Genomic DNA, 18,828 nt, shown 5'->3' with positions numbered 1-18,828 from the left:
TTGACACAGTAGTGTAATTCAGTTTCAATACACTATGTAAGACGTTATCACCTGCTTATGGACATTTACAGTGGCAACCTGTCCGCTGATCTTCTGGATATCACCAATAGGTACCTCAATGCGTGTAAGCTAAAGAGCTATATACTCCCGCTGCCGTTCTGTGATGAGACGGTTCTTAACCGAAGATCAGTCCTGGCCAAAGTGCTATCAAATCCATCTTGTCTCGGTAAGAAGCAGCTTTTTGAGGTACTGAAGCTTCTGCTCAATGATGGCTTTAGTACGTCGAATAAGCGGAGGTTTACTGCGATTTACGACAATGTGATTGAACAGTCACGGCCTGTAAGGAGTGTGCGAAAAGCATCTCCCAGGCTGACTAGCATTCGCAGTACACTGCGGCAGAGTTCGGCATCCATTGGTGACAGGCAGGTTGGCGAGTTGGCGTCAATGCACGAACCATTTCAAATCGCACATCAGCTCGATGCTACTATACACCAACTGTCGAAATCTGATACCGTTGGTTTCGTGATGATCATAGCATCGGAGCAGCAGAAGGACACCGACAGTGCTGGCTCCAATCCCCCTTTAATGCCTGTAGCAGGCTCTTTGGTTGAGATTCTTGACCCTGAGGAACATTGTATCAGGGCACTTTGGTGTGATCCCCGACTACTGCAACAGAAGGACGCCGAGTTCGGTAAGATCGTTATGTTACGGACCCTGGGTCACATATTTGACTATGGATACCCCGGTGCGCCTGCGAACAATAAGCTTAAGCACACTTCAGTTCTCAACGTTCTCGGTATATTATTTCCCAGTGCTGTCTACATCTACATGATCAATGTGCTACGGTTTGGGAAGCACTTTGAAACTGAGTATAATGGCGGATCACACGACGACTCCAGCTCCCACTTCTGTAGGTGTCAGAGGCTCTCTGAAACCCCGGGTGCTGTGTTATTTTGGGGTATATCGGAATCCAGGTTAAAGAGCATCTTCTACCACATTAGAACCCAGATTCCTACCAGGCCGTCGGAGCTTATAGTCGACGCCTTGGGACGTATAACTCACGTTGTCTAACTAGTGTTAATCGGCACATTGCCGTGAATATTTCGTATTCACGGCCAGTGCTCAACTTAGCAACACAGATTAATATAATCAAATGTACATTAGACAGTGTTTGGGGTACCGTACAGCCACTGGCGGGTTATGACTCAGCTTGGCATAATGAGCGCATCATGATGCCAGAGTGGCGTAGAGCGTCCTGCACGCGCGATTCAATCGATGCGCTACGCTCGGAGCCTTGGAGGTATGTGCGCAGCATAGCAACAAAGGTTGAGTGGCACTTGTAGAGCTCTGAGCGTGTTAACGAGTTCACCGCCTTGTCGCAGCTGAGGCGTAGCAGTATCTGGACCTGGAATATCTTCGTCAGCCTGAGCATGGCCAGCAGTATGCGGCCGCCGTCGCCGCGTCGAAGTGACTGCACGCTCAGTTCGACACTTACCACCAACAGGCGTGCCAATATGTCAATATCCTGCTCCAGGGCATTCACCGATATTAAGCGGCTGAGTCCATTGTACAGCTTGACGTTTTCCTGGAAGCATGCCTTGGGGAGTGCTAGGCAGTGGATGACAACTGAACAGTACTGTAACAGTGCCCTGCCATCCAGGTGGCATGCAGCCGCGGTAAAAAGCTCGATCAGCGACACTATAGCCTCCAATACCTTGGTTATGCCAATACCAAGCTGGTTAAAGTTCTCAACCTCCTTGCACAGACGCAGTATAGATACGTGGCACGCGTCTATCAATACCGGGGACAGTGCAGAGAGCACCCGGCTATCGGAGAAGCGCGATATATTGGACAGTACGTTCTGGCAGCGCTCTATGCAACCATCAATCATGCCTTCATCGTAAAACGAAGGCACGAGTGCATGGTAATCCTTGTAATTCGACAGTAGGCAGAAGTTGGCCACATAGGAGCAATCTGCTAGAATGGACTCTACCAGCTTCATGCTGCTATCAAAGCTCTCGCTACTGCGGATTCCAGTGTCACTGTGCTCGACGCTGCATGACAGCATCCTGGATATGGAACTCCTAGCTGACTCGAGTGCCGCGGAAGTGATGCTATCCGCACGGATAGAATATGTAACTCCATCCGAGAATATGCGCCCAGTTTCCTCGGGATTATCTATAGCAGGTTCCAAGCTTGACTCTAGTATCGAGGGGCTTGTTTGAATACCGATTTCACTAGGGAGTGCCTCGGTACCAATCAACTTACTGAGTCCAGGGGATACGTCCTTAGCTCCAGTGTCGTACAACTGTATGTCAACTTGATCTGGTATGCAAAGATCTATATCACCAGCTGCTTCCGTTACCACGGATGGAAAACGTTCAAACTCGGGTTCATCATGGTTTGCGATAGTGGTAGTGGCCATGATGTGGGTACCAGGGTCATCTAGCATAGCCCTGGAGTCACAATCTAGCTTCGGGGGCGATAGCGTAGCGGTGTTTGGTGACATGCCCCGGTTGACAGGGGTGGAGTCACCCTTGCTGTGGATGACAACGGCATCGGGAATCTTCTCCAACGGATCCGATTCATGGGTACCTCCAGACAACCTCGGGGAACCGTTATCGATGATAACATCAGAGTCCGGCGATACATCCAACTGGCGTGTGCTTGGGGTGCGATGGCTAGACTGTAAAGCTTCTGCATCCTTGGTAACACGTGGTGTTGAAGTGGATGGAGATGTTATATCACCCATAACGGGGCTGGGTGACATAGAGCTAGCATCAACTGACTCTCGGTACACAGTAATGCCGGGATCACCATTCATGGCTACCGGGCCCTCGGATACCACACCAGGTAAGGTAACAGCACTATCGTCCACTGACGGTAATCTGGCTAACATTTCGCAACGCCACAAGTGGTCCTCTGGCAACAGCGCTATTAAATCGTCTGTTGCCGAGACCACTTGTAAGTGACCAAAACATATCTTGGAATCCTCTGGGTGCCTGTTGTGGCATTCCAGCAAAGCTGGCAGAAGCACTTCACACTCCCGCTGGCATACCTTTTGATCCATTTCCTTAACACAGGTTAGCACGCGGCCTAAGCAGCGCAATGCCACGCTGTCACAGGTACCGCGTGAAAGTGCGTCACATAACAATTCAATGAGCTCAAGGCGCTTTTGGCCACTGGAGGCAATGTCATCCCGGAGTTCCTTGGCATCATTTAAAGTGGACTCCCAAGCTGTGCACTTGGCTTCCAGATTCACAGGCTCTGAAGTGTTCAACTCGGCAGGTGCCTCGTCAACTCTAGTCCCAGGGGAATCCACACGCCTCGGTGGCGTTAAATGCCCCAAATCCACGATTTCAGGGATGTAAGGCACCTCCACAGTAGGTTCTGGGCTTGCGGTAACGTCAATAGGGGCTTCGGGAGGTGCGCTTTCCCACCGGGGTGAGGTAATCACCTCGTTGACAGTTTCAGTGTCACATGGTGCCACCAATACAGGATGCTCCTGGGATACTGCGTGGTCCAACAGAGGACCTGTAGTGGCATCTACAGTAGGTAGGCATTCTGCCACCACTGTAGATGCCTCTGCTGGTACACTAGTCTCCACTCTCTTCTTTGGCATACTGCGCTTGAGGAAACGCCGTACAAGCTTGCGCTTCACGGGGCCAGTGGCAGCCTGTTCAACAGTCTGCACTGGAGCGCTACTAGCCCGTGGAACTGTTTTAACACTGGTATCCACAACACGCGGCTTGAAGTTAGGGTCGTTCAATGCCCGGATGCACTCAATGGATGCGGAGCGTACTTTGACATTCTTGTCCGATGACATGGTATTAAGGATATGGATCAGTTGCGCCTTGTGCTGGCGCAGTTCCTTGTACATGCCAATGGCACCCTCTGGGATAGCTACCGTCCCGCTGATGATACTGCACATGGCAACACGGCACTGTGGTGTCTTATGGCACAACGAGCGTTTTACCGCATCTAATACCATGCCCCTGTCGCTGTAGAGTATCAAGTAGGCCACGCATGATATAGCAGCGGATTGCACCTTACTGTTGGTATCCTTCAAACGGTCGAACACGAGGTCGATGATGGACGGGTTCCTCATGTGTTTAGCCAGGGCCGACCCGCTTTTATCCAATAGATAATAGAGTAGCCTTAGGCCGCCCAAAATTACTGGGATAGCAGATTCAAACTTGAATATGGCCTCGAGCAGTTCCACTAGTTGCGGACCGAATGCGCCCAGAGACAATGTACCATTGACGCGTTCCAAACTGTCGAGGACATTGGTCAGCACTTCATTCTTCCGTTTCCAGGCCTCGCGGTCTATCGCGCCCGATTTATTGGACGACGCGATACCAAACTGGGCTGACAGCATTCGGTACCACTCTGGTCTGAAGTTGGACACCGTATCGCTGGCAACCGAGGGTTGCATGGACACCCTGGCGGTGGCAGGTGCCACGCTACCCCTACTGGCAGTATCAGTCCTCGTCACAGCCCTTGAGGTGTCCCTGAATGTAGTGGGCAAGTCCTGTATAGAACCCGTGGTCAAATGCGTGGCGGGGGTGAAGGAAATACTGTTATGAGGCAGCGGCATCGTCCTAGGGGTCTCGATGTTAGTCTCAATTACAGGTGGCCCCGGCAAATGCTCCTGCGGTACATCGGGCTCGTTTTCCCTAAGGGCCACGTCAGCAACGGCCCTCGAGTTGGATTCTGGGTCTGGCTCAGCAGCCAGAGTAGCTGCAGTAACGGTCTCCACGGGACCTGAATCCTGATCTTCCAAACGTGGAGTGCAGGTGTACTGGTAACTCCAAGTGCGCTTGTCGGTAAGATGGTTGGCCTCCTTCAGGAGTGCCATAACATGCTTCAATTGCGATGGACCCAGTGTTGGCAGCGTGCTTCGAATTATATCGGGATCCAGTATGTTGCGCAGCAAGAATGCAATGACATTGTAACTGTACAGCCTGCATAGATGCGTCTTGGTACCGGTGATGACACTGCAGGATATATCGCACAACTCAGCAGACGGTGCCGGTGGAGTGGAGAATGACTTGGTCAAGAATAGTAATAGCTTCATCACGCCAATCACACGACGAGCGTTCGTGGCCAACAGCTCACAAGATCCATTATCCTCACTGACACCCACCAGATTCTCACGAACGCTGGCACCGAAAAGGTTAACAATATCACGAAATAACCTATTAGATGAGCATACCGAAATCAGGTTACATAAGAACATAGCGCAATAATCACCGGCTTTAACATTTGGCAAAGCGAATTCCACCAGTGCATCGTGAATTACACGGTAGAACATCCACAAATCGGCAGTCGAACTAATCCCAGCTTCATTATCATCTATGGCAGTGTCCAGATGGACTGCCTTGATGTAGGCAACTAAAAGCTCACATAACTTTACCTGGAGTGGGCCGCTAGCACTGCGTAGCAATGTGTTGAACACTGTGGCGTCCGATTCCAGGTTGAAATGCTCGCTATGGTGGCTACGCGATAACTGCAATAGCAGCAATTGGGTCTTCTCAGCACGCTCGGCATCCGACCCCTCTAGCAAGATGGACACAGACAGCGAAGGGTACGAAGTCATCTTGCTACACACCAGGGCGGCAGGATCGGGTAAACGTGTAGGATACGATATGGAAACACGCTCCTGCTTCACACGTACAGGTGATGTCATCTTGACCAAACACACCAATGGAAACGCCTATGTAGCGACATCACACAGCCATCCACAAGGGCATCGTAGACACTCCAGAGCTACCAAGAATCAAACTGAAAAATACTTATAAATCGCTAAAATGGCGTGAATAGAAACAATGTGCTGAATAATAAAGTAAAACGCTTACACATCTACTATGATAAATCACAAGAGGACAGGGTCCACACACAAAGCTTTAACGAAGCTTGCGGGCTATTACACATAAAACAATGCAGTATACATAAAAGAAACTTGGATTAAACGTTGCGCGGGAGTATACACCCAACATGGTATATCAGCGCCACCACCATGGGCAGCGTCGGATGGCGTAAAAGGGTTCCGGGAAAACTATCTAGCGTCTTGGTGTATATATACCTGGGTGAATACATGTTTGTACCATAGAAGAGCACATCGGAGTCATTTATACTATGTGGTACATCGGTGATGTTGTTTCCATGACAGCGTTGATACTCATAAGCGCTACCAATGGCCATCGCTGACAGTATCCAACTAAGGATAACTTTCAACGCCGATGTGCCTGGCCTGGATGAGCTCGATCAGTTACTCGTAAATTGTAACAAGGATGGAATAGTAGAAGCAGATTTGTACCAACCTTCTGAATTGTACTCTGGATATACTGGAGGGGTACAAGATCCCAGTTATACCGACCCTCCATGGTTGTTCAACAAAGATTCAGTAGACATATCGCACAAAGATGGAAATACCGTAGTAAGATTCCAGTCAGACTGGGCGCAATTCGAACTATCGGGCACTGATATAAGGCGCCAAAGTGATAGTGCCATAGTAGCTATATATGGTCAGGTGGACAACTGGCCGGGAAACTTACCAGGCGACTGTGATACAGTCAGCCTTATGAATTACATATTCTCACTCAAGGGGTCCTTCAGCCTTATATACATATCGTTCCTAACGAACGTGGTATATATCGTTAAGGACGAGATGGGATTCAAATCTATGCTAATATCTATCCAGGATAAAAGCATCACAATCGCAAATGTAGCAACCAGCTTGGGCCAAAGGTGGTATGAACTGCCACCAAATTTTATGGTCACCTTAGGTAATAGGTGGCAGACGGTCCCAAGACCAATGTCTAATCTGTTCTATCTCAGGAACGCCAGGAAGCTGTTATATAATGAAGTTGCACTACACGACATTGAGGAAGCCATTACTAAGGTGACGTACAGCCTAGCCAATGCAGTGAAGCAACTATGCGACAAACGGACGCAACGCGACCGTGTTACTCTTTTGTTTTCCGGTGGTTTAGATTCAGCGCTTCTAGCGGCCATGGTTGCCAAGCATGTGCCGGGTATAGACTTCATAGAGCTCATTAATGTGGCATTCAAGCCTAAGGTGGCTCCCGATAGGATCACGGCGTTGTGCACCTACGAGGAGCTCAAAACGCTTTTCCCTGGTGTCAAGTTTAACCTCGTAATGGTAGACGTGAATACCGAGGATTACAAGCAAGTGGAGAGCCTTGTTTTCTCCCAGGTAATGCCAAATAACACCCATATGGACTTGAATATCGGAGCGGCGTTACACTTCGCGGCATCACTGAGAGGCACTATCCTGGACCCTGAGGTGCTGAACACCCCTGAGTGGCACGTGGTTAAACAGAACTTAACGCTGCTAAAAAGTGTCAACATCAGGGTTACCGTGTCATTGAAGGGGGATGGTACCGTTATAAATGACAAGGTTGACTTGGGTCCACCAACAGAGGTCACCACAGAAAAGGATAAGCTGGGAACCCCCAAAAAGCAGTTAAAGAATGACTATGACTACGACTCGTATGATACTATAGAGGGTCTTACTGATACGTAAGTTGTCTAGATAAGGTAATATCCTGATACAGGCTAAGGTCTAGGATCATACAGAGCGGCCGTTCATCGGAGCATGTTAACTATAGATCGATATCCAGGGAGGTCCTGGTAGGTAGTGGTGCCGATGAGCTGTTTGGTGGTTACGGCAGACATACGGTCAGGCACTCACCGGAAGATGAGCTTTATTCCCATGAAGTGGACAAGTAAGTTGGCGTTACTTCGTTCCATTATTCACAGGGACATAAAGAGGCTATGGAAGCGTAATTTAGGGAGGGACGATCGAGTTGTGAATGCCCAGGGGATAAGGGCCCTTTATCCATATCTACACCCTGGTTTAATAGAGACTTTAGTCGATTTAAAAATAAACCCTGCCACTTCCATAGACACCCTCCAGTGCCCGGAATGGTTCAAGAGTCTGGGAGTATATAGGAATATAGAGTACAGCACCTTCCGGAATTCCGAATTCCTGGGTGAAGCCAGTAGAAACGTGACGGTACAGCTAAACAAGTGGATACTACGGGAAATAGCGTTCCGCATGGGCTTGAGGATGTGCGTCCATTTCAAGAAGCGCGCTATACAGTTTGGCACCAGGAGTGCCAAGATCTTCAATACCCTAAGAGGCATGTCAAACAGAGTTGCCAGCGACAAGGGAGCTGCAGTTATTTCCCACGAAGGATTGTAGCCCATAAGGCTACAGCACACCAAACAAGCGCTATAATCATGTAGTGACCAGTGATACACTAAGTAGTAATTAATTCATATCAGTTCCTTTCTGCGCCACGAGAAGTCGTCATCAATGTCCTCGTAAATAGGTACTTTTACCTCTGGAGGCAGTTGTGATTGATTTGGATCAGGGACGTGGCTGTCAACCAGTGCGTCACGCTCAAGCAGCTCGTCCTTCATCGCAGCCACCTTGGCTGAAAGCTCGCTAACCACCTCCTCGTGCTCAAGTTCATCATGCTCAAGGCGCTTGCGCTCGTGCCATGATTCTATATACTTGTCCTGGACATACTGAGCCTCATTCAAGAGCTCAGCATGGTTACGATCGAGGTCCGATAGTTTGGCCTTCGCCTCACGGGCACTTATCTTGCCCCTTACCTGTGCGTCAGCACGTTTGTTGTCGAAGAAGCCATCAGGCAGGTTGGCATCGGCAGATACACGATATGAGGGCTTGCCGAAGTTAGATGATGTGATGGTGCTTCCACCATCAGCCATCGATACCTGTTCTATACCAACTACCGAATCGTCAACGTTGCTCAATATACGCTCACGCTCGTAGTCTACTCGGCTGCTGAACGCCGTGTTAAGCTGGTCGTATACATGAATGTCATCCAGGAGCTCAGGCTGGATACCACCCTCAATGGATCCATCAGTACTTATCCCTGAATGTCCCAATGCTGTAGTATCGGTACTAGACATATCGCCACCGGGTGATGGCGGAGCCAAGCTGCGATCATTGTAATGACTAAGGTCAAGGTACGCGCCCTTCTGCGATGGCTTAGACAGAATATCGGTATGAGCACTTGAATCTGGACCGTTATCCTCGGGTTCCGAAACGATTTCCAAAATCTCCTCTACTACTTCAGCGGTAGCAGAGACATCACCAGACGCCGGTACGTGGTCAATTGCCTTTGGCCGCTCTACGTCATCGCTTTCGTGGCTTGGCAAGTCGCCCTTAGCAGGTATCTTCGGGGCCGGGGGTGTAATGGATGTGTCGGCGCCACGACGAGCAGCCTTCTCACGGCGCATCAACGCACGTAAAGAAGATGACATTGGGAATTATATATCGAATTATACTACAAATATATTAACTCTCGGTTTGAGATGGCTTGAATAAAAGCACGGTGGCGCCCATGAGGGCAACCACAAAGATACCCAGTAAAGCGCTCCACCCATACCTGTACACATTTTACACACAAGATACAGCAACATACCAATCAACAATGGAGGCAACTAGGAAACCCTGGCAAACCGATCCTAGGGTTGAAGCGGCCAGAAGGAATCCATAGACTATAAACGATTCCTGCTGGTTCAGTTCTGTTACAAAGTCAATGTGTATACTACCGACCTACTTGAGCGCTCACACAGTGATTTTATGCCGCGAGCCATCAATATAGCCTCAGCGGCGGTGGTAGACACGCCGCAAAGGAAGCAACAGGCATACGATGTAATCAGCCAGCTGAAGTCCATCAGTGAAAACAAAAGGACTGCCACTGCACTAATGCCAAAGAACCATGTGCACGCAGTCAGCGGCCTGCCTTTCCAGAATAGACGGCATACCAAAGCAACAAGCACATTGCCAATGCAGTTGCCGACGCTCAGGGTCAGTGTCAAGTAGTTCCCCTGGGCTGGAGTGAACCCGAACATCGTGGAGACGTAGAAATTAACCCAGGAACAGAAACAATGTTTGACCAGCTTCAAGGTAAACGACGATACAGCTATACGGCCCATGTAACTCACACGGGTTATAACAGATACGTAGTTCACTGTCATGCTATGAACCTTAGAGAATAGGGCATACATCCGGGATAGCAATAGCTGCAACTTTATGTTAAATCCACTCGCAGAGCTTCTGGCTTGGGGAATTGCATTAGTCAAGCCCGAAAGGATGAATTCACGGTGAGGGTCCCTGGGAAGAGGCTCACTCTCATTGCTCTCACCCTCTATGAAAGTTTCCATATAAGTGCGCTCACGCAGACGGCCTATGAACTTCCATAAGCTCTCCATGTTGCCACGCACTATCGACACCGGGTCAACTAAACGGCCGTCGGACAGGGCGTCCTTGCAGTTGTCATATAGACAAAACAGCATAATACCGATGCCCATGTTCTGTAAACCGCTGACAACAAAGGTGCTACGCCAACCCCAAGTTGAGTCGGCATAAATACAAATCAATATGCCAGCCATAGATCCTAACTCAGATCCAGCAAACCAAAGTGTGATCAATGGGAAGCTGTACTCAGTAGGCAGCCACTCCGATAGATGAGAGAATAAAACAGCCCAGGTTGGCCCCGCCATAAAGCCGACGAAACCATAAACAATAATGAAGTAGTAAAAACTAGTAGGCGCAAATAAAAGCATCATGACAAAACCCATAAGGAATTGGTATAATGCAACTAGGATCACACTGTTAGTCCTAGCAGACATTGCAGGGGCACACGCTTGCCCTAAAACATGACAAATGGAATACGATGTGTCCAAATGGGTCAAGTCACGAGTAGTTAGGTTCATCGCCCGCTGCAAACTCACTTTGGTAGTAGACAGCGGCATACGCAACACATGACTGAAAAACGTACTAAACCAGCATAAAGCAAAGGAAAACAACATACGGCGCATATCATATAATATAGGAGCAGGTATAGAGGATGGAGTAACGGCAGCATCCGAAGGTGGCGATGTAGATGTTGTATCATCATTGGCATTGTTAGTGGATTCGTTGCAACCTGCCTCTAGATCACCAACGTTAGTTGTATCAGAAGATTCCAAGGTGATATCATAGAACTCATCATTGGAACCAGATGAAGTCATATCGCGAAGCGGGGCATCATCCGAAGTATCAAGCGCTATATTCAAACCTACTTCCTCACTGACTGCATTTAAACTCACCGCTACATTTACAACACTTTCTGTATCACATGATTCTCCAGAAGTCATATCGGCCTTTTCATGGCTAAATGTTGTACTTGATTCCGTATCCACGGTAACGTCGACAACATCCAAAGGGCGTACGACGCCTCGTCGGCCCATTTCAACCTCATACACAGAAGAGTCACCATGCGAATGGTTATTTGGAAGCCGCATAGTCAAGATAAAAGGCCAAGTTACACAACCTTGTTGAGACTATCCCATGGCATACACTAAATGCTCACACTTGGCAGCTATTTTAACCTATACAATCGCTATATACCTGGATAATATTTATACGGCATCCAGATAGATACAATTGGTTAGAAATGCGTCCTAAGAGAATCTGATACCGCGACCAGTAACGACCAACACATCCAATGAGCAGACAGCGTAGAAACTAACGCTAATAGCGCACCAAAGTTAGTCACAACAAAGCGGAATTCTAGAAATAAAATTTAATCAAATAGCAAACCAATTCCAGCACCATGTGCAAACTTATGGAAATATTACACAAAGGTACACCCAGGTCACCAACGCCACGAGGTCACTTCTCCACCCGTGGCTCAAGGTTGTAATACAAGTTCTGAACAGAACTTTGACGCTCCAAAATAGCCGCTAATTCGATATTTTTATTAAGACGCGCCTCGAGCTCAGTGGAAGATAAAGGCCCACACTCCTTCAGTAGACGCAGCTCTTCCTCTGCCTATAAGATATTATATAACAAATAACACAGCGAGCGCATATTATCCTACAGACGTTAGCTTACCTTGCTGACGAAGTAATTGCGGAAGACAGGATTGCTGAATGTTGAAGCCACTTCCCTTACACGAGACACTTCTCGCAACAGCCGCTGCAGCATACCATGCATATTTTTGCGTGTATATTCCACAAATGTTGCTAGACACTGTATGGTTACACTAAGGCGTTATCCTTCAATGTGGTGTGTGGTAACCACTTAAAGATTCTTCGCGATGGTCCCACTTTATAACTAGATTTGCCAAAAGATGTTTCCGTTTTAGGTATACAATGCAGATAGAATGGATATAATGGGTATCGCCCACAAGTCAACTTTAATCGCAGTGGCTCTCGCAGGAATACTACACATTAACGGACTGCAGACACATTATCGCAGTGATGATCATGGAATACCATCGCTATTGGTTGCAAGGCACCGAGCGTTCATAAATGGGCTCGGAGTGCCACATCTACAACCGAAACAACGTAATCGCAATAGGTCACAGTTTGCTGCAGAATCCGAGGAACCAAACGATGAATCTGTCACAGATGAACAGCCCCTTCGGGTACATTATGACAAGGAAGACCACAGAACCATACACGAAGAACTTGAGAAAAAGAGTATAGAATACATCGATAATGAATACATTAATGACGCGAGTCGAAAACTTGATAATGCAAACAATGGATCCCAAGATAAGGAATCGTATTTTAATATTGAAAAGATAAGAGACAATGGCAATGAAACGAGCGATGAAGTCGTTACGTCCGTGGACTCAACTGGTATCAAGGAAATTGAAAAGGGTGAGAGGCCATCTGTAGCCGGCCGAGGCACGGACGCGGTACTCAAACTTGAGGACTACCCTACCAATGTGGACACAGGCAGACTTAACGAATGGAATGCCAAATGGCAACCAGGTGAAAAGGTTATGTCATTCTTCCCAATCATCGTGGATGAGTTCTCCCTGCTGCCGTCACCCCTGCAATTGGGATTTGAAGACCCCGTCATATTTAGAGGGAAATTTGTAGATATGACCTTTAACTCCCTTATAGATACCATGGAGATGCCAAACGGTGATACTAAGCAGATATATGGAATGTGCTTTATCAATCCATCATCGGGGCAGCTAGCACCGTTGGCAGTATATGCCGAGTTAATCTCGAGAGAAGCCAAAATCGATAGCACCGGAGAACAGCTAAAGGTAAAGGGAAGAGTACTGGGCAGAGTCATCATACACAAAGTACTATTGGAGGAACCATTTATAAAAGCTAAAATCATACCAATAGAAGACGATCCGAAATTCAGTAATGCAGAGGAAGTACCAAAGATAGTAGATGAAATAACAAGCATATACGCAAACTGCAATAATGCAGAACGTGAAATCATGGAACTACTAGGGCAATCCTATGCAGTGGCACGAATAAAAGAAAGACCAGATCTACATGACCTAATTGATAAACGACTTGGGCTTTTCAATGTCAACCTCAATCAGGGCGCCCAAGCATTTGCACAAATCGCAGCATATACAGCATTCGACTACCATCTCACCGCTAATGAAAGATACGATGCGCTGGCCATGCAAAACTCATTCGATAGGCTGAGATTCGTAAGGGATAACCTAAGAATTAAGCTGAAGCAACTGAATATACTCAAAAAGGCGCCAAAAGATAAATTAGAAGATATAATCGAGCAGATGAGACAGCTGAAACTTAACAAAGATGATGTAAATAGCCATGTCAGGGAAGGACTCCCAATGCCACCGGAAGATGCAAACGCAGAATCGTAAAACCCATTATCTCACACACATCAACTAGAGATAGATTAATATATCACTGAAGATTATATGTGTAGAGTTATTGTACAACAATAGACATACTGGGTCCATTTGGTGTAATCTACTGCCGGGGATACCATCCGAATTTATGTCAATATAGTATAACGAGAGTCATATATAATCCAGAATAACACAAAAAATGGCCAATCCTGTGGATGCGTACAGGAAGCTACAAAAGAAACGTGAGAAGGAGAAGGTAACAGCATATAACACTAGATATACATATGAAAACAGAATAAACGCACGAGACAAGAGGTTAGAGAAGATGCTAAGCTAGTGCAAGATCCAGATAAATTGAAAAAGGAACTTGATGAACTATCTCATAAAAGTAATTTATATGTCTACCTTAACAGACGCCATAGGTATCATCGGTAGGATAGACGAAGCCGCAACTGAAAGAAAGGCGAAGCTTGAACGATTGTGGGCTCAACATGTAGAGAAAACAGCTCTAGGGGACACCGCAATAGATGAACATGGTAAGTTATTCTAGACACTTGGTCATGGTTGTGTGGAGCATTAAGTATCCACAATAGAGCTCTATGTAGTTACTTTCCTGTTGTGTTAGTTAGCTATCTATACACTGTTTCAAGATCATGTCAACTCAGACAACGATAGCGATACATCTGAATCGGAAAGCAGCTCATCAGATGACGTTACGGATGATGAAGAAACCAAGTGCGTTATACATATTGCCGGGAAAGGGGTAGTAAGCACTAAGAAACAAAAGGAAGAACGTTTACCGGATGATTTTGCCCTGGAACTGCTAAAGAATGCCCCTCCTGTACCAGTAAATGAAGTAGTACAAGAGCAACCGAAGGTGATGCCACCAAAGTATCGAGGTAATAAGAGACCAAACGTACCCATACATAAACCATACCCTCCAACGGGATCACACCTGTCATCCGTAAACCATCCGCCACCAGATGCTACACCAAACAAGAAGGTAGCAATAGAAATTAAAGCACCTACGGACAAGGAGGTCAAAAGCATACCACTTAGTTCATACTTTGTACCCAACCAACTGAGAATAAATCAGGGTAAAAAGTGACTCTTGTCTAGAACCCACATATCGCCTCAATATTAAATTTCAGAATACTTAATCGGTGCTGTGGCATGTTCAATGCCGGCATAGATATCCACGTAATAGTGTAGATTAAGTATTGTAGTACTACACAGTATAATGAATGACCAAGTTTAAATTCTAATATCGATAAGGGATATAGACAAAAGTGATGGGTTCAATACCGGTAACCCATGGGTCATAAAGTGACCAACAATGTGAAATCAGTGGATATAGATATAGTTGTAGACCAATGTGGAAAGATTAATATTGCTAGAACCAGGTACCCCCGAACTCTTCACCCACCTGAAGGGGCAACCCAACTATTGCAGTACATTATTACACATTAAGTGATGCTATTCAACTGGAATAAGACAAAAACCTGCACACCGACACAAAGTTTCTAGAAGGACGCCTTCTAATCATCAAACCGTAGAGAAAGACGCTGACACACCACGGCATTTATAACGACTGTGTGTTTCTACTTTGAAGAAATTAGACACGATCAACGCGTTAAAAGGGGCCGTATTGATTATTTGGCAAGATGGATGCTGCTATCAAGAACCAACTGAAGGCCCTTAGGGAAGAACTCAATCTGGAGGAAGGTGACGAATCTGTCTACACCCACGTGAAGGAACTCATATTAGATGGTACCACTATCAAGACCCTGAGCCCAAGCGACGCAGATCTCTTGGCTAAATGCAAGAATCTGGTAAAGCTCTCCCTTAATGGTACGGGTCTCACCTCACTTACTGACTTCCCGGAAATGCGCTCCCTGAAGGTTCTGGAAATGACTGACAACTACCTTGCTGATACCGTTATTTTCTCCATTATACCAACGCTGTTCCCTAACCTCAGTATGCTACACCTAGGAGGAAATCATCTCAAAAAACTAGACGACATCCATTTACTCAGTAACATGAAACACCTAGTTGCCCTGGGATTAGCTATGAACCCGTTGGCTGCATTGGAAAACTATAGAGAAAAGGTGTTCGCGGCGCTGCCAAAGCTTCAAAGCTTGGACAACGTGGATTGCTCTGGTGTAGAACGTCATGTGGACTCTGACGCCGAATACTATGAAGAAGATGACGAAGAGGAAGAAGATGTACTCAAAAGGTTCTACGAAGCAGATTACAACAGCGAGGATGATAAAAATGATGATGAATTCGTACCGGATGATGCACCAGAAGAGGATGAAGATTTCTACGAAGATGATGAGGAGGAAGAAGATGAAGAAGAGGAGCCCTCGGAAAACACTAGAACTAGCTCAAGCTCCAAACGCCCACGTGATGAGTCGGATGATGAAGAGGAAGTAAAGAGAAAGGCATTTTAAAATACATTTACTTACCCCGAGTGAAGGTAATACAATTTAGCGGGTTGATATATGAATACTGATTCTAATATTTCTGTTAGCCATGAACTATTTTAAAATTAGCAATGTATTGTATTTTGTAAACTGTTACATGTATTTATCATGTCCATGGAGGTAACGTTGCCAACGTCAACCAGCGCTGTCCATTAGACAATCGCTTTGTTATATGGAATAGTAATACCAAGAATAGATATTAATTAGGTTTTATACGAAAAGTAACGTTGTTGCATGTCTAACGATGTGTTATGTAAATACACATCATGTAACATATATAACCAAAGTAATGAATACAGGAAAATAGACACGGCTGTCATAGAAATGTAACAACAATGATACATGTACGTAGTAAGTCCATTCTCTGTACTCTGCAGCGCAAAATGCAACCCTATTGCCAGATGTGCAGTTCTAGGAATGATTCTCTAATAACCGACTTTATAGACTGAATATAGCTTTGATAACCAATTTTTTGCGATAAATAAGGCATGTATAGAATATAGACACCGCGGGATGCAGTGAAATTAGACATCCAAAGGATGAATAGACATGAATATTCAGCGGTACCAAGGCGTACAAAGTGGCATTCTGCGCATGGCAATATGGACGTGATTTGTATAAGTAACCACATATAACACATAAGAATAATCAAATAAGTAAGAATAAATAATCGATAATAACTATAAATAAACTTTGAAAGCTTATATAAACCCAATCAACAACCACATAACAACAATGGTGCCATTCGTATTCTATTCAATAGTCATTGCCGCTGCAAGTGCATATGAAGAGGACTACACCTGGCCTGATTCACGAGAAGATAGATCTGCAGTTAAAATACACGTAGGAGATAGGAGAAAAAGAGCAATTGAAAACGGACTAGTCGAGCTTGATGTCGATTACGCCCCGGGAGACTTCGTCGGAGATATAGCCGGATCATGCCTGTCAACATTCCTCATTAAATTAATCGATTACATCGGCGATTCAATTAGAGGATGCATATCCAGGAAACGAAAGGAAAAAGGATTGAAGGGAGAAAAGGGCGACGATGATGATGCTCCATACATCAAAAAAGAAGATGCAGAAAAGGATAAGAAAGAAGAGGATAAGGATAAGAAGACCGTAACTGTAACCATATCAAAGAAAGAAATCCCACCAACACCCCGTAAAGGTGATATATATCAGAGGCCCGTAGGCGTAGAAGAATTGGATAAAGAGTTAGCGAAGGAAGGAAAAGGTGCTGTGCCCCCAATAGATAAAATATCACATTTCCCACCAGCTATGCCACCCAAGGAAGATATACATAAGAAACCCATAAGAGAAGAAGAGATGGATAAACACAGGGATGATGGTGTAGCAAAGGGTGGACCGGGTATGCCACCAATAGTAATTGTACCAGCAGATGCACCAAAGTCACCTTCAGTAATAGATGGATATGATAAAGGCGCAAAGATAGAAGATATGGATAGACACAGAGATGATGGTGTAGCAAAGGGTGGACGGGATCTACCCCCAATAGACATAATATCAGATTTCCCACCAGCTATGCCACCCAAGGAAGATATACATAAGAAACCCATAAGAGAAGAAGAGATGGATAAACACAGGGATGATGGTGTAGCAAAGGGTGGACCGGGTATGCCACCAATAGTAATTGTACCAGCAGATGCACCAAAGTCACCTTCAGTAATAGATGGATATGATAAAGGCGCAAAGATAGAAGATATGGATAGACACAGAGATGATGGTGTAGCAAAGGGTGGACGGGATCTACCCCCAATAGACATAATATCAGATTTCCCACCAGCTATGCCACCCAAGGAAGATATACATAAGAAACCCATAAGAGAAGAAGATATGGGTGGAAAAGAGGGGAAACGCGAGGATGATATACCATCGATAGAGGAAGAAGAATTCGATCTTATCATCGTTGGTGACGAACCCGATAAGCTCATGCAGTTCTTACCATCGCATAAAGGTGACTGCCCACTCGGATCCAAAAAATCACTTAGAGGACATTGTATAAAGGGAGCATACAGTGCTTAAACAGATAAAGTACGTCCATTCTAAGACGACCAGTAAGCAAATTAAACGAGCCCTCTAAAGACGTCACATACAATTTGCGAAATCGCACAAATCGGATTTCAGTGAAATGAACAATCAACGAAAAGTATATTGCCTTTTAAGGGAAATGGACATTCAATAAAAAGGATAAATGGAGTAAAGCAAAGAATTTGCATGGTTTTTAAATGCAGCAATATAGGCATAGTGGGACAAACAATTATAGCATCTCGCTTAAACAAACGGATGTCTAAAAAAACAGGTACTCACGACACCTGTGAATGAAGTGTTCATATTTATCACGCGTGTTTGCAAAAGCTACAATCATCAACTGGTCAGTGGATGAAAGTAACTACTAAGTGAATATACAGCGCAGTGGAATATTGCTGCCATGTATACTTCCACATTCTTCAATAAAAAAGAAAGCTTCTATGTACATTGAAATTTAATATACTTTACATCTTTAATATATATATCAACAACTCTGCAATAGTAATCGGTATGGAAGCACCGCAAATATATATAGTCTATGTAACACCAATATTATCCTAGTGCTATGGACACAGCGTTGTGTAGAGGGTCATTAGACACCATAA

The 18,828-nt window shown here is 45.7% G+C and overlaps 10 protein-coding genes across 10 annotated transcripts; 6 read left to right on the top strand and 4 right to left on the bottom strand.

Annotated features, from left to right (window-relative positions):
• The first annotated feature begins 22 nt into the window (after nucleotides 1-22).
• BBOV_IV006040 (uncharacterized protein) lies at nucleotides 23-1,106 on the top strand. The gene has a single exon (XM_001610483.2). The coding sequence runs from the start codon at nucleotides 58-60 to the stop codon at nucleotides 1,069-1,071; it is 1,014 nt and encodes a 337-aa protein (XP_001610533.1). The 5' UTR covers nucleotides 23-57; the 3' UTR covers nucleotides 1,072-1,106.
• On the bottom strand, nucleotides 1,086-5,820 carry BBOV_IV006030 (uncharacterized protein). Its single transcript, XM_001610482.2, has one exon. It carries the CDS (start codon nucleotides 5,687-5,689, stop codon nucleotides 1,199-1,201), a length of 4,491 nt encoding a protein of 1,496 aa, XP_001610532.1. The 5' UTR covers nucleotides 5,690-5,820; the 3' UTR covers nucleotides 1,086-1,198.
• Nucleotides 5,821-6,083: 263 nt separating this feature from the next.
• On the top strand, nucleotides 6,084-8,242 carry BBOV_IV006020 (Asparagine synthase family protein). The gene is made up of 3 exons (XM_001610481.2): nucleotides 6,084-7,545; nucleotides 7,581-7,751; nucleotides 7,786-8,242. Exons 1-3 carry the CDS (start codon nucleotides 6,197-6,199, stop codon nucleotides 8,228-8,230), a joined length of 1,965 nt encoding a protein of 654 aa, XP_001610531.1. The 5' UTR covers nucleotides 6,084-6,196; the 3' UTR covers nucleotides 8,231-8,242.
• Nucleotides 8,243-8,260: 18 nt separating this feature from the next.
• Nucleotides 8,261-9,356, bottom strand: BBOV_IV006010 (uncharacterized protein). The gene has a single exon (XM_001610480.2). It carries the CDS (start codon nucleotides 9,319-9,321, stop codon nucleotides 8,305-8,307), a length of 1,017 nt encoding a protein of 338 aa, XP_001610530.1. The 5' UTR covers nucleotides 9,322-9,356; the 3' UTR covers nucleotides 8,261-8,304.
• BBOV_IV006000 (Major Facilitator Superfamily protein) lies at nucleotides 9,320-11,411 on the bottom strand. Its single transcript, XM_001610479.2, has 3 exons — nucleotides 9,621-11,411; nucleotides 9,483-9,585; nucleotides 9,320-9,446 (listed from the first exon to the last, which is right to left on the bottom strand). Exons 1-3 carry the CDS (start codon nucleotides 11,347-11,349, stop codon nucleotides 9,356-9,358), a joined length of 1,923 nt encoding a protein of 640 aa, XP_001610529.2. The 5' UTR covers nucleotides 11,350-11,411; the 3' UTR covers nucleotides 9,320-9,355.
• A 253-nt stretch (nucleotides 11,412-11,664) lies between these two features.
• BBOV_IV005990 (uncharacterized protein) lies at nucleotides 11,665-12,064 on the bottom strand. The gene is made up of 2 exons (XM_001610478.1): nucleotides 11,942-12,064; nucleotides 11,665-11,878 (listed from the first exon to the last, which is right to left on the bottom strand). Exons 1-2 carry the CDS (start codon nucleotides 12,041-12,043, stop codon nucleotides 11,720-11,722), a joined length of 261 nt encoding a protein of 86 aa, XP_001610528.1. The 5' UTR covers nucleotides 12,044-12,064; the 3' UTR covers nucleotides 11,665-11,719.
• Nucleotides 12,065-12,176: 112 nt separating this feature from the next.
• On the top strand, nucleotides 12,177-13,768 carry BBOV_IV005980 (uncharacterized protein). Its single transcript, XM_001610477.2, has one exon. The coding sequence runs from the start codon at nucleotides 12,213-12,215 to the stop codon at nucleotides 13,695-13,697; it is 1,485 nt and encodes a 494-aa protein (XP_001610527.1). The 5' UTR covers nucleotides 12,177-12,212; the 3' UTR covers nucleotides 13,698-13,768.
• Nucleotides 13,769-13,796: 28 nt separating this feature from the next.
• BBOV_IV005970 (WW domain binding protein 11 family protein) lies at nucleotides 13,797-14,818 on the top strand. Its single transcript, XM_051766987.1, has 4 exons — nucleotides 13,797-13,941; nucleotides 13,980-14,073; nucleotides 14,108-14,221; nucleotides 14,351-14,818. Exons 1-4 carry the CDS (start codon nucleotides 13,885-13,887, stop codon nucleotides 14,791-14,793), a joined length of 708 nt encoding a protein of 235 aa, XP_051623270.1. The 5' UTR covers nucleotides 13,797-13,884; the 3' UTR covers nucleotides 14,794-14,818.
• A 360-nt stretch (nucleotides 14,819-15,178) lies between these two features.
• BBOV_IV005960 (putative Acidic leucine-rich nuclear phosphoprotein 32-related protein) lies at nucleotides 15,179-16,207 on the top strand. The gene has a single exon (XM_001610475.1). The coding sequence runs from the start codon at nucleotides 15,350-15,352 to the stop codon at nucleotides 16,136-16,138; it is 789 nt and encodes a 262-aa protein (XP_001610525.1). The 5' UTR covers nucleotides 15,179-15,349; the 3' UTR covers nucleotides 16,139-16,207.
• Nucleotides 16,208-16,870: 663 nt separating this feature from the next.
• Nucleotides 16,871-18,478, top strand: BBOV_IV005950 (uncharacterized protein). Its single transcript, XM_001610474.2, has one exon. It carries the CDS (start codon nucleotides 16,907-16,909, stop codon nucleotides 18,215-18,217), a length of 1,311 nt encoding a protein of 436 aa, XP_001610524.1. The 5' UTR covers nucleotides 16,871-16,906; the 3' UTR covers nucleotides 18,218-18,478.
• Nucleotides 18,479-18,828: the final 350 nt, after the last annotated feature.

Source organism: Babesia bovis (genome assembly GCF_000165395.2).
Source record: "Babesia bovis T2Bo chromosome 4 map unlocalized Chr4_1, whole genome shotgun sequence".
Classification (NCBI taxonomy): Eukaryota; Apicomplexa; class Aconoidasida; order Piroplasmida; family Babesiidae; genus Babesia; species Babesia bovis.
This window is presented reverse-complemented; position numbering and strand designations above follow the sequence as displayed.

Bases quoted from the DNA above. Each gene is read 5' to 3' on its own strand.
- BBOV_IV006010 (XM_001610480.2), bottom strand. From the start codon at position 9,321: ATGTCATCTTCTTTACGTGCGTTGATGCGCCGTGAGAAGGCTGCTCGT.
- BBOV_IV005960 (XM_001610475.1), top strand. From the start codon at position 15,350: ATGGATGCTGCTATCAAGAACCAACTGAAGGCCCTTAGGGAAGAACTC.
- BBOV_IV006040 (XM_001610483.2), top strand. From the start codon at position 58: ATGGACATTTACAGTGGCAACCTGTCCGCTGATCTTCTGGATATCACC.
- BBOV_IV006030 (XM_001610482.2), bottom strand. From the start codon at position 5,689: ATGACATCACCTGTACGTGTGAAGCAGGAGCGTGTTTCCATATCGTAT.
- BBOV_IV005980 (XM_001610477.2), top strand. From the start codon at position 12,213: ATGGATATAATGGGTATCGCCCACAAGTCAACTTTAATCGCAGTGGCT.
- BBOV_IV005970 (XM_051766987.1), top strand. From the start codon at position 13,885: ATGGCCAATCCTGTGGATGCGTACAGGAAGCTACAAAAGAAACGTGAG. The intron at 14,074-14,107 runs GTAATTTATATG...CAGACGCCATAG, and splicing joins TGATGAACTATCTCATAAAA to GTATCATCGGTAGGATAGAC. The intron at 14,222-14,350 runs GTAAGTTATTCT...ATGTCAACTCAG, and splicing joins CACCGCAATAGATGAACATG to ACAACGATAGCGATACATCT.
- BBOV_IV006000 (XM_001610479.2), bottom strand. From the start codon at position 11,349: ATGCGGCTTCCAAATAACCATTCGCATGGTGACTCTTCTGTGTATGAG. The intron at 9,586-9,620 runs GTAGGTCGGTAG...ACTTTGTAACAG, and splicing joins ATCACTGTGTGAGCGCTCAA to AACTGAACCAGCAGGAATCG. The intron at 9,447-9,482 runs GTATGTTGCTGT...AAATGTGTACAG, and splicing joins GTTGCCTCCATTGTTGATTG to GTATGGGTGGAGCGCTTTAC.
- BBOV_IV006020 (XM_001610481.2), top strand. From the start codon at position 6,197: ATGGCCATCGCTGACAGTATCCAACTAAGGATAACTTTCAACGCCGAT. The intron at 7,546-7,580 runs GTAAGTTGTCTA...ATCCTGATACAG, and splicing joins ATAGAGGGTCTTACTGATAC to GCTAAGGTCTAGGATCATAC. The intron at 7,752-7,785 runs GTAAGTTGGCGT...CATTATTCACAG, and splicing joins TATTCCCATGAAGTGGACAA to GGACATAAAGAGGCTATGGA.
- BBOV_IV005990 (XM_001610478.1), bottom strand. From the start codon at position 12,043: ATGCATGGTATGCTGCAGCGGCTGTTGCGAGAAGTGTCTCGTGTAAGG. The intron at 11,879-11,941 runs GTAAGCTAACGT...AATATCTTATAG, and splicing joins GCAATTACTTCGTCAGCAAG to GCAGAGGAAGAGCTGCGTCT.
- BBOV_IV005950 (XM_001610474.2), top strand. From the start codon at position 16,907: ATGGTGCCATTCGTATTCTATTCAATAGTCATTGCCGCTGCAAGTGCA.